At 48.1% G+C, this 12,108-nt stretch overlaps 1 protein-coding gene across 9 annotated transcripts in view; it reads right to left on the reverse strand.

The window, feature by feature from the left end:
• Positions 1–4,912, reverse strand: part of SMARCAL1 (SNF2 related chromatin remodeling annealing helicase 1) — a 62,542-nt gene extending 57,630 nt beyond the window's left edge. For 3 of the 9 annotated variants that reach the window (XR_011997863.1, XR_011997864.1, XM_072741707.1), the window contains exons 1-2: positions 3,086–3,333; positions 324–1,213 (exon numbers count right to left, since the gene is read on the reverse strand). Coding sequence is in view for 7 of the 9 variants with exons in the window: in XM_072741707.1 (XP_072597808.1) it covers positions 324–1,155 (832 nt within the window). In the remaining 2 variants the exon portion in view is untranslated. Of the gene's footprint in view, positions 1–323; positions 1,214–1,619; positions 1,655–2,856; positions 2,907–3,085 lie in introns of those variants that run through there. The other 6 variants (XM_072741709.1, XM_072741710.1, XM_072741711.1 and 3 more) reach the window with 6 other exon arrangements.
• Between the last annotated feature and the right edge of the window lie 7,196 nt (positions 4,913–12,108).

The following is a 12,108-nucleotide window of genomic DNA, read 5'->3' on the forward strand; positions in this document are numbered from 1 at the left end:
AATGGAAGTAACATCTACTGATCTCAAAAAACTGTTGTTACACTTAAGTGCTACAACACAAACAAAGCACCCGGCAGGGGGACTGGCCTCTCAGTAAATACTCATCCATTCTCCATATGGCTATGTGGCAGCCCTGAAGTTTGGCAGCTGTTTGAAGGAACGTCTATTACAAAAAGAAACATGAGCTAAAACCAAAATTTTCAACAACTGGACGGACAGAATGTGCCAATGCACTCTCCTCATATTTATGAGAAACTGGTAGATTAAAAGAGACTCTAAAAATAGAATAGACCATGTGAAGAACAAGACCAAAGCCTCATTACCATAACTTCTGCTGGGTAGGCTCTTAAAAACCGCAATGAGCTCTTCATTGTACCCGATCTTCACCTGGAAACGATCCCCACTCCTTATGCACGTTCCCCTCTGGGAGCTTACTGCTTTGGGGGTGGCCGCGGGTCCCAATTTCTGTGAGAGTCTTCCTTCCGTCCTGGGTGTCACACTCCCTGAGCCACAGTGGACACCAGCAATGTTCTGCCCCGACGTGGAGGGCCTCACCGCCTTGGCCTCCAACCCGGGATCACTGGGTGACTGTCCAAAGGCAGAAGCTGGTGTCTTCTGGAAACTCTTGGCTTTGGCCAAAGACTCAGGAGTTGGGTTAGCAAAGGGTGTGGATCTGGCCTCGAGGGAAGCCTGAAGATGACCTTGACCTAAGGCACAACCCAAGAGTTGTTGATCGGGGACCTCTGGAGGGCTTTGCGCCAAGGGAGGAGAGATGCCCGTGAGAATCATTTGACCTGATGAGCTGTGGCTCAGGCAGGCTGCGGTCACATCTTCTTGCCTCTTCCAGGTCCTCTCTGTCTGCTCTGGAGCACTCAGGTGAAAACTGTGGCAATGATGAGGTCTTTGGCCATCACTAGATGAACTACTGAGATTCTGCTGCATGAAAATGACACCATGGTTCACTGGCTTAGAAGGATCCCCGGGGAGATTTGGGGGCAGGCCCTGTCTGGACTGGGAAGAGCTGGTGGCAATGCAGGAGCCAGAGCCTGAGCTCTGATGCTGTTCTGCTAATAATTTCTCAGCTCTACGGGCCAGAGCCTTTTGCCGGTTCTCTTCAATTTTTTTCCTCTGCTCCTCTGTAAGAGGCAAGGACATTTTAACAGGGAAATGCTTATGCAGGGACGTCAATCTTTAATCAGAAACTTGGCAAAAGCTGAGGAAGGAAAAACAATATTGAAACAAACATTAAATATATTTATTTTTTTCATGTTCCTACCTTGATTTTAACAAGCTTTCCTCCAGGGAATACACAATTTGCACAATCAAGGGATATGTTAAAGTTTCTTTGACAATTAAACACACACACCCCCACAGGGATGGTACCATATACTACAACAAAGACCCTCACGCAAAAGCAAAAGACGAGGGGAGACTGGATCCAAACCTAAAAAGGTATTTTAGCTGCAGTATTATTCTCCCTGTCATCCCCCAGCCAACCTAATTGAACAGATCCCAAGGAAGTTATGCAGTGCACCCTAATCTATCGGGTAATCGGGTAATGAGTAGGACGACGTTTCAAACCAGAAGAGACAAGAGATTAGACCAAAACAGCCACATACCATGGTGTGACACTCGCTAACAGACCCCTGCCAAGCTGGAAGAAGGAAAGAACCATTAGCCTCACACAGACTGCACACTAAATTCACCCCTTACACTCCTTCCTTATTGTTATTCCTGGCAAACCCATCTGTTGGTGGCCAGGTGCAAGGCACAAAGCAGTTAGCCTTGGTGCCTGCCTTCCAAAGTGCACCACCGTGGAGCAACTGTGACTTTTTTGGAAAAATAAGCAAAAAACAAAACAAAACAACAACAAAAAAAGTAACGCGTGCTCACTGAACAGATTCAGATGCTACAAAAAGATGTAGGGGCGCCTGGGTGGCTCAGTCGGTTGAGAAGTTGAGCATCAGCCTGTGGCTCAGGTCCTGGGATCAATCCCCACAACAGGCTCTCTGCTCTCTAGGGAGACTGTTTCCCCCAACCCCCACCCCTCTCCTGCGCTCTCTCAAATAAAATCTTAAAAGAAAAAAAAAGTACAATTATTTTGTAATCTCCCCACCCCATCAAGAAGCTCGGTTGGGGGTTTGGAGTAGTTTAGAGTGCTTTTTTTATTTTTCTACTCATACCCATAGATACGTGCCACATATTTAGGGGATATGTGTATTTATTGCAAAAAAAAAAAAAAAAAAGATCATTATATACATTGTTTTGTTTCCTGATTTTTTTTCAGATTCATTTACTCCGGACACTTTCCTATGAACACAGCACAACTTTTCACAGTATTCTAGAACCGAGGAGCTGGACCCCAGTGTCTCCGGCTCGGTTCGGACTAAGCCTCCATCCAACCTCCTGCCGTGCGCTGTGCACAGTGAGGGCGCGGGGGGCGCTCCGGGAGTGGGGGCTCGAAGCTGCCCTTGCTGCTGGAGGCCCCGGGGCCCCCGCACCCCCAGACCCTGCAGGCCACGGCCGGGTGCGCCGCCTCCACCAGGCAGGGGCGGCGAGGCCAGGGCAGCAGGTGCCCGCGCCCCGCCGCGACCCCGGCTGCTCCGGATCCTGCGCGCGCACCTCCCGCGACCCCCCCCGCCCCCCCCCCCCGCCGGCTGCTCCGGATCCTGCGCGCGCACCTCCTGCGACCCCCCCCCGCCCCCCCCCGCCGGCTGCTCCGGATCCTGCGCGCGCACCTCCCGCGACCCCCCCCCCCCCCCGCCCCGCCGGCTGCTCCGGATCCTGCGCGCGCACCTCCCGCGATCCCCCCCCCCGCCCCCCCCCCGCCGGCTGCTCCGGATCCTGCGCGCGCACCTCTCGCGACACACACACACACACACCGCCCCCCCCCTCCGGATCCTGCGCGCGCACCTCCCGCGACCCCCCCCCCCCCCCCCGGATCCTGCGCACGCACCTCCCGCGGGCCCGGCTGCAGGGCGGCGCCAAGCCCCACTCCCACCCCTGTCATCTGCACTTGGATTCACCCTTCCCCTCGGCCCGCTCCCTCTCCCACGCGGGCATTTGGTCCCGTCCGCCTTCTCACCCGTCGAGGCGCGGCCCCCCGGGCCCCAGGCGCGTCTCCAGGGTCCCCAGCCAGGCTCCCCTTCCGGGTGGGCGGTGAGGAGCGGGTATCCCAGCAGTTCGCCCGCTTTACTGCCGCGCCTGGGCCCGGAGGGGGAGGGGCCAGCCCCCCCTTCCCCGCAGAACTACGTTTCCCAGCGGGCAACGCGGCCGCAGTTACGTTTCACAAAGTGCGAGTGATGCGCCGGGAGACGGGACCCGTGCTGCAAGGTCTTCCGGGACCTGTAGTGCGGGCCGGGAGCCTGGCGAAAATTAGGCGCTACGCGACGACGTGGGTGGGGCGGGGCTTGGAGTGATGCAGCCTGGGAATTGTAGTCTTCGTCCCCCAAAGGTTTGGCCAAACACCTGTAGAAACCCTGGAACGTTGAGGTTTCCCAAGCTGGAGTCTCGCGGTCCCGGCTGTCTTAAGGGGGCGTCCCAGACAGCGAGGCTGACTTGGTAGCTCTTAAATAAAAATCATCTCCTGGAGCATCTGTTCTAGGTATTGATTACCTATCAATTGAAGCCCCAAATCATTTTCCCAGCTCCTACCTGAGCATCCCGGACTAAGAATTAGCATCATCATCGTCATCGTCCTCATCGGTTGTTGTGCTGACCATCTGATGCGGGTTATCTTATTTGATCCTCGCGGTAACCTTATGGAACATGTGTTATTCGCACCCCCATTTTATAGGTGGGAAAACTGAGACAGCTCTTAGCTAACTTTTTCCTTTGTTAGGCTCTTTGTGATTCCGAAGTCCCCTTTCTTCAGCTTAGTGATTACTAAACTGGCATTATCAGTCGGTTTTCCCCATTTCCGAGCACCAGTACCCCTTTCCTCGCATAGTTGACTCAGTTACTACGTATCGGTGGTAAATACAGAATTTCTGTGTCGTCAGTGTACACAAATGTTGCTCTTCAGTTTTCAAACATGGCTCACCTAATGGCAAAGAGGCAGATCTCTGTGTAAGGATTTGGAAAACTGGCCGAGATGTAACGTTATGAAAAAAGAAAGCACAGCGATTTGTATAGGTTGAGCCATTAAAAAAAAAAAAAAAAGGGCAGGTAGCCAGGCTGGCTTACCTATAAAAATGCATGTAAACTCATAGAAAAAAGGTTTTGAAAAGGAAACCCCAAAACTCACCAAACTGCTCAGGATCGGGGTAGGATGGGACCCACTCTCCTTTTTAATCTATATTTTCCCGAATTAATTTGGATTTTCTTATAATACCCATATGGAACCTATGTGACTTTTGAAACACAAAATCATTTTTGAAACATGTAATCAGGGCAGCCCGGGTGGCTCAGCGGTTTAGCACCGCCTTCAGCCCAGGGTATGATCCTGGAGTCCTGGGGTCGAGTCCCGCATCGGGCTCCCTGCATGGGGCCTGCTTCTCCCTCTGCCTCTGTGTCTGCCTCTCTCTCTCTCTCTCTCTCTCTCTCTAATAAATAAAATATTTAAAAAAAAAAAAAAGAAACATGTAATCATTTTTTCTTAACTGACACACACATTGGCCTGTCTTAGCCCACTTCAGGGACACCAAGTACTAGAAAGTGTGCAAATTTCACTCTCCCTCTTTGATGGCCAGGTAAGCACGGTGACTATGGCTCCATTTTCTTGGCTGCGAAGTTAAGGTAGACAACAGCACGGCCTTGCTAAATCTCCTTGTTGTGGTGAGGATCAAAGCAAGACGACAGAAGTGCTCGGTGAACTGTGAAATCCCAGAACAGATGCCAGATTGATGTTGCCGTTATTTGAGGTAAATCTTCTTGGTCTTTCATTTCTCTACACCCAGCATGAACTTTCCTACTATACAGATGAACAGAAATTAATGAACACCTTTCCCTGCCCTGCCTGTCCCCTAACAGAGTCCATTAATTTGCTAAGAAAGTTGGGCACTGTGCTCTTCATCTGTGTCTGCCCCCAATTTATATGAGTGACTTCACTCTGTTGTGCTCAATCATCTCACCTGGAAAATGACATATTGCCCTTTGATACCTCCAAAGAGGGCATATGGGCCAGTGGAACTCGGATCCTAGATTTGCTGTAGATTCATGGATCTTATCCTTCCAAGTCCCAATCGGTCGGTCTGGAATTGGACTAGAAGTTGCAAATACCTTTCTAGAAAAATTCTAAAAATGGGTAGTTGAAATAAGAATTAAGAAAAAAAAAAAAAAGATGAGGTTCTGGGTGGCTCATTGAATTAAGTGTCTGTCTTTGGCTCAGATCATGATCCTGGGGTTCTGGGATCGAGCCCCGCATAGGGCTCCCTGCTCTGAGGGCAAATCTCTTTCTCCCTCTGCCTCCCCTCCTTCCACTCATGCTCTGTCTCTCGCTTTCTCGCTCTCTCAAATAAAATCTTTTGAAAAAAAAGAATTTAGCAAAAAAGAAAGAAAGAAACAGAAAGAAAGAAAGAAAGAAAGAAAGAAAGAAAGAAAGAAAGAAAGAAAAATCATCTTTGGAAAGTAGTATAATCAGATACCACTTAATATTCACATCTGCTTTGCCAACAGCATCATTATATCGAGGCCTCTCGATATGCAAGGCTTCCCCTCCCCCCATGCTGCTGAGGTTCTTGAGGCGACTTATGTGAAAATTCACTCATTAAAAGCTTTGAAGGCCTGGAGGAGAGCGCATGATCCCAGGGATGGAAGGAGAAGAGAGGATAGTTGAGGCAGTTGAGCTCTAGCTGAACTTGACCTCCCTGGCAGCTAACACCAAAAAGTCAAAAAGTAGTGCTAGGCCTTCAAGCAAAGAGCACGCAGCTGAAGCTCCCAAGCACGGGGCAGCTGGGCAGCGCCAAAGTGATTGGAAGCCTCGCCTGGCCACCTTAGAAACACCCAAACAAAAGGACAATGTAATGAGTATCTTGTAAAATTTAAAAAAAAATGTTTTAATGATTAATATAATTACGTTTAATGACTTAATTATTAGTAATTGTATAAAATGATTTGAGAGTTTTTAATATTTACCTGGTTTTCTTTAGTAAAGCGATGATGGTTACAAATACTTTTATTTACCAAAATAGAAAATTGTGTTGCTCTGAAAGAAAAATCCAAGAATGTTTCATCTGTGCAATCTGTGCAATGTTTCATCTGTGCAATCCAAAAAGCCGGCAGACACCATTGTCAGCGAGTAAGATCTATTACTGGCTCTCCAAAAGTTTGCAACATCTGGAGGATGGAAGGCAAAGAGTTAAAATTATCAGATTTAGCCAAGGTCCTCGGTATTTCTCTCAAATGTTGCACGGGACTCCTTACACTTAAAAAAAAAAAAAAGTAGGTGTTGTTTATCTGAAATTCAGATTTAACTGGGTGTCTTGTATCTTATCTGACAACCATAAAGACAGTCCACTCGTGTTATTAGTTAGGCTTAACTGAGCTGCAAACAAACATACATTGATACATAGATGATTTACAGATCTATCGATACGTCGAATCTGAAAGCAAGAAGAGGCTTAGGAGCCTACGTAGTTTCCCAGGGGAGGACACTGAGGTCAGATCAGCCTTTGTGTGTTGTAAAAATGCCCCCAGAGAAGTGAGCTTGCCTGATGTCACAGACCAGGGATGGAGACAGGGATGGAAAGGGGAACCTCAGTCCCAGTGCGGGGCTCTCTCTAGACACTAGGTACATAATTGTTGCACGCTTGCCCTTCCCTGATGGTATGTGTGGGACCCTACAACGATCCCCCAGAGAGGCCTTGACAGCTCTTTGGGGAGAGAGCTTTTGACAGCCTCCTAAAGGGCATGTCATCGCTGAAGTTAATTACACCTCGAGCGCTGTGATAAGCTCCTGAAGCAGATGCAAGACTTTGGGTGGATAAGGAGGCTGTTGGCGCTGCCAGTCGGCAAAGGCATTTACATATCCAAGCACAGAGGAGCTATGTGAAGGTTTATAAGCCAAGAAATTCACCTTCCTTAGCGGTTGTTCCGTTCTGATGGACTTAATTGCTCTGAGTCTGACAGTTCGGTTTTTCTCCCTACTGGGTCTGCCTTTCCCTGGCTCTCCTCTCCCCCCAGAACTTTAAATGTATTGCAAAGACAGAAACTCCAGGATTATTTCTAGGCTGTGCATTCCATATTTTGGTGTGAGTATTCTCCAAGCATCTTAATTTCTCCTAACTGTTTGGTCTTGGTGGCTGTGATTATTTCACAAGCCTCTCTCTCAAATCTGGCACATTCTCTGCCCAGGATGGCTTTGTATATCCTTTGCCAAAAGCATCCCCCTCAACACCCTCGTCCAGTTTTTTTAGACCTGTAAAATTTCACTTTCTCCGTTCCTCTAAAATCCCAAATTCCACTGTATTTATCCATCCATTCATATATATATATATATATATACATTTAGCAACAATTCAGGGACCTATGATGGACCACATACAGTGCAAAGGCACTGGGGTTGCTGTGGTGAATAAGAACCTGAATGTGTCACCCTTTCTCCAAAAAGCTTACAGTCTATTTGGGGAGGCAGATAAAGAAAAAGAAAGAAAGAAAGAAAAGAAAGAAAGAAAGAAAGAAAGAAAGAAAGAAAGAAAGAAAGAAAGAAAGAAAAAACAAAGGACAGAAAACAAATAAAGAAAATGATAAGGGCCAGAAGGGTTCAAGTAGAGAGTGAACAGGGAACTATTACTATTCAGAGTGGTTAGAGAGGGCCTGGGTTTGGAGGGAGGGGCAGGCATTAACCTTGAGGCCCAAAGGAGGAGTGGAGCAGCTCTGCAGATGTCAGAGCAAGGAGGGTTCTGAAGCAGAGGCAAAGGCCAGCACCACTGCACCCAGATGAGAGAGAACTGGGCCCGTTTGCAGAGGTGAAGGGAGGCCATTGTGGCTGCAGGACAGTGTGAGGCAGAGGGCTGGAGAGACGGGTAGGGCAGATCACTTCAGGGACCCGCAGGCCATGGTGAGAAGCTTTGGATTTGGTTCCAATAACAGGAGGAAGCCACTGGAGGATTCATGCGGCAAGGGTGTGATCCGATGAGTGTCTTGAGAAGATTGCTCCCTGCCTCTGAGTGGAGCATGCCCTGGAGGAAGGCAAGTGTGCCAACAGGAAGGCCTTTTCAAAAGCCATGGCAGGGGTCCAGAGAAGAGATGACGCTGGCCTGGCTGGATGCTCACGTTGGAAAGCTGCCTGGAGGGAGACTCCAGCACCATCTCTCCTTCTCAAGGAGCCCGAATGTCTGAGGCCGAAGCACACCCACACTCAGAGCTCCATTGCTCACCTCCCACTGACAGCAATAGCTGTGAGGTTGGCTTGGAAAATCAGGGTAGTATACGGAACTCTCTTAGGGACTGTTGTTTTTTCTGTAGCTTCCTTGCAGGCGTATGAATTGGAACAATTATGTGCTTTCATGATTATTCATGGAAAATGGGGGCAAAGAGGAGCTAAGTAGCTTCTTCGAGGATATAAGCAACACCAGGGTAAGCGGAATCTGAGCTGTCCTACTTCCTACTCCTTCATCACTATGCTCCTCCATGGGTCCTGCAATGAGAGGACAGCCACCACACTTTGTTCAGGGTTCTACTCTTGCTGTAGTTTCATCCCTCCCGTGGGAAATGGCTCATGTGATGACACCCCCTGTGCTTCTACCGATGTGCAAATGTAACGTTGGATTGCCATGGGCCTGGTGCAATGTCCCTGAGGGCCCACAAGGTGGCGAATAATAGTCCGTGAGAGCTGGCCCGCGGTGGTCCTGTTACCTGTCCCCTCTGGGTACCTGTCCCCTCTGTCTGGGTCCCTTTTTACACTTTGCTTTTCCATGTTTGTGCTCGTCTTTTCCTAAGTCTTTCTTTTTCATTTTATGTTACATGTATTTGCTTCTTATCCTCCTCTTTTTATTTCTGCGCCTCTAATCCCATATGCAGTCTGCCCACACCACAGAACAAAAGCTTATTTTCAGTAGTTTGTGCTATGGGTTGAATTGCTTCCCGGGTTTCAGTTCTCGGAGAGAGTAAGTGGAACACTGTACACGCCCTTCCCCTCACCTCCCCCCTACTCTCATTTGTTTGAGTCTTGCTTACATGGTTGTCTGTTGCCTCCTCGGCTTCAATAGAAAAAAAGAAAGGGGATCCACTCCTGACCCAACTAAAACATCGCACAAATACAAGGTGCTCCAACTTTTTTATTTTATTTTATTTATTTATTCATGAGAGACATACAGAGAGAGAGAGAGAGAGAGAGAGGCGCAGAGACATAGGCAGAGGGAGAAGCAGGCTCCATGCAGGGAGCCTGACGGTCCTCCAATTGTTGAAGAAGTTCAAGAATAGGGCGAAATTTAAGAGGCCTTGGAGGCTGCATCCTGCCTCCACAGTAGCCAAGATGGCATCTAAAGGACCAGCCAGGGGCGTCTGATGGCTCAGTGGTTGAGCAGCTGCCTTGATCCTGGGGTCCTGGGATTAAGTCCCACATCAGGCTCCCTTCGGGGAGCCTATGTCTCTGCCTCTCTCTCTGTGTCTCTCATGAATAAATAAATAAAATGTTTTTTAAAAAAGAAAGAAAGGACCACCCAAAGTGTGGAGTTCTTGTGGATTTGGGGAAAAGCCTTCCTTCCCTTATCCCAGTATTTTAGCTCTTACTGTCAGAAGATTCTCCTAAGTATTCAATCCAATTCTCTGCAAGTTCACATTTGTTCTTTCCGCAGGAGGAAGATAGATGGAAGGAACCGCTAGCTATTTTATATTCTGTTGACCCGAGGGCCTTGCAACCATTCCTTCCATGGAGCACGCGACGCGCTGCAGGTTGGGGCAGCCGGGTGGTGAGGACGCAGGGTTGGCTATCTGCTGCAAACAGAACCATCTGTGCCTGCATTAGACGGGGACCCACGCAGACTAAATCAGAGAGAAGGGGCAGTGCCATTCATCATGAAGGTGAATTACCCTAATTGAGTGGTTAAGAGCATGAATGCTTTCTAGGTAGTTTACAGTAAGGACCTCCTACTCCTGGACGCAGTAATAGAAAACCACGGCCCCATCAGATCCATTTGGGAAAGAGCATTAGCATCCAATCCACTCACTTCCTTGGTTCTCCAGCACTTGTTTTCGGGAAATCAGCTCTCTCTCAGCAATCAGTTCAATATTATTCTAGTTTTTATTTTCGGTTTCCCTCGTAAGCTTCTGAAAGATCAGGGCCTCTCTTCTTAACCTACTGGTACGGCAAGCGATGTGTCGTCCAGTATGTGTTACACACTCAAGGCTTTTAGCCTTCGGGGGTACAAGCCTCTGCTTCTAATTGATGAAAGTGAATCCGTATCTTCTGCTACCCCTGCTTCCATTCCACAGACAGCTCCGGAGCTCCTGCTCCGCGCCCCCTCCAGCGTGCTGCAAGCACATCCTTCTCTGCTTGTAAATAAACGAAACAGTTATCTGCTTTTGGAAAAATTTAGAAGGCCCGTTTCGGGCTGTCAGTTGGAGAGATGGCATTTTAAAATATTAATTAAAATAACTATATACTTTTTGAATAGTCAGCAGTCACATGATTCAAACTCCATACACCTGCATGAGTACATACAGGGAAATGTTTTTCTGGCCGGAGGCAGATTTAACGTAAACTTCGGGGACTCTGGTTTGCATAGGCCCCTTCTTAGGGCCTGCACCTAATTCTGTGTTCATGATCTTGCATTATTTTCTCTCTCTCTCTCTCTCTCTTTTTTTTAAGATTTTATTTATTTATTCATGAGAGACACAGAGAGAGAGAGAGGCGGAGACACAGGCAGAGGGAGAAGCAGGCTCCATGGAAGGAGCCCGACGTGGGACTTGATCCTGGGTCTCCAGGATCATGTGCTAGGCTGAAGGCAGGCGCTTAACTGCTGAGCCATCCAGGGATCCCTATTTTCTCTTTAAAACCTTCCCTGGCCCCCCCAGATTGTTTGGACTTCAGTGCCTCCAAAACTGGACTCTGCCTCTGCCCCCATTTCTGTCTCATGACCACCCCATTCCCTTCCCAACCAGCAATCCACGTCAGCAGTTTCTTGCATATTTGTCTCGGTATATTTTACACACATTTAAGTAAAAACATGTTTATCCCTCCTTCCTTTTATGAAAGTGGTGGCTATATGCGGTTCTGCACTTTGCTTGTTGCAGTCGTTTCGAAGCGAGTTAATTTCTTTGCAGTTTGGTTTCGCCCTCTGTGAAATGGAAATCATTGTACCAACCCCGGAGAGTTCCTGTCACCATTAACTGAGATCATGTAAAGCCCTTAGCCCAGTGCCTGGAACATAGTAAATGATCAGTGGGGGTGAGTTATGATTCCATTGTTACTCCTGAAAATACCCAACAAAGCTACAATAGTGGAAACAGTGTGGAACTGATAACACAATAGCAGGTGGATGAGCTGAAACAAGACGTCTCTGCAACTTTGTGTTATTTGTGTGCCAGATGCTGTTGTCCATGGGTGGAATACAAACCCCAAAGAGAAAAATGTTGTCTCAAGGAGCTTAGAGTCCAGGAGAAGAGAAAAGACTTGTGTCCAAAGTGCAATAGAGGGGATCCCTGGGTGGCGCAGCGGTTTGGCGCCTGCCTTTGGCCCAGGGCACGATCCTGGAGACCCGGGATCGAATCCCACGTCGGGCTCCCGGTGCATGGAACCTGCTTCTCCCTCTGCCTGTGTCTCTGCCTCTCTCTCTCTCTCATAAATAAATAAATAAATAAATAAATAAATAAATAAATAAACAAAGTGCAATAGAAAAAGAACAAATTGCTACAGGGACTGGCTAGGAGGTGTTTGTCCACTAGAGTCCCGGGGGCAGAAGAGCCAGCGTAGAACCAAGAAGGCTAAGCCGATGCAGTGCTATCTGAACTGGCCTTTGAAGAATAAGCAGGGGTTTGACCTCCAGAAATAAAGGGAAAAAATGGTAGTCATAAGGATGATCCAATCTAATGGAATCACAAGCGCTGAGGAAAATTTGGTAATTAAATGAAATATGTTTGATTTTTTAAAAAAGATTTTATTTATTCATTCACGAGAGACACAGAGTGAGAGATAGACAGAGACACAGGCAGAGGCAAAAGCAGACT

The sequence above is a fragment of the Vulpes vulpes genome, chromosome 16 (genome assembly GCF_048418805.1).
Source record: "Vulpes vulpes isolate BD-2025 chromosome 16, VulVul3, whole genome shotgun sequence".
Taxonomy (NCBI): domain Eukaryota; kingdom Metazoa; phylum Chordata; class Mammalia; order Carnivora; family Canidae; genus Vulpes; species Vulpes vulpes.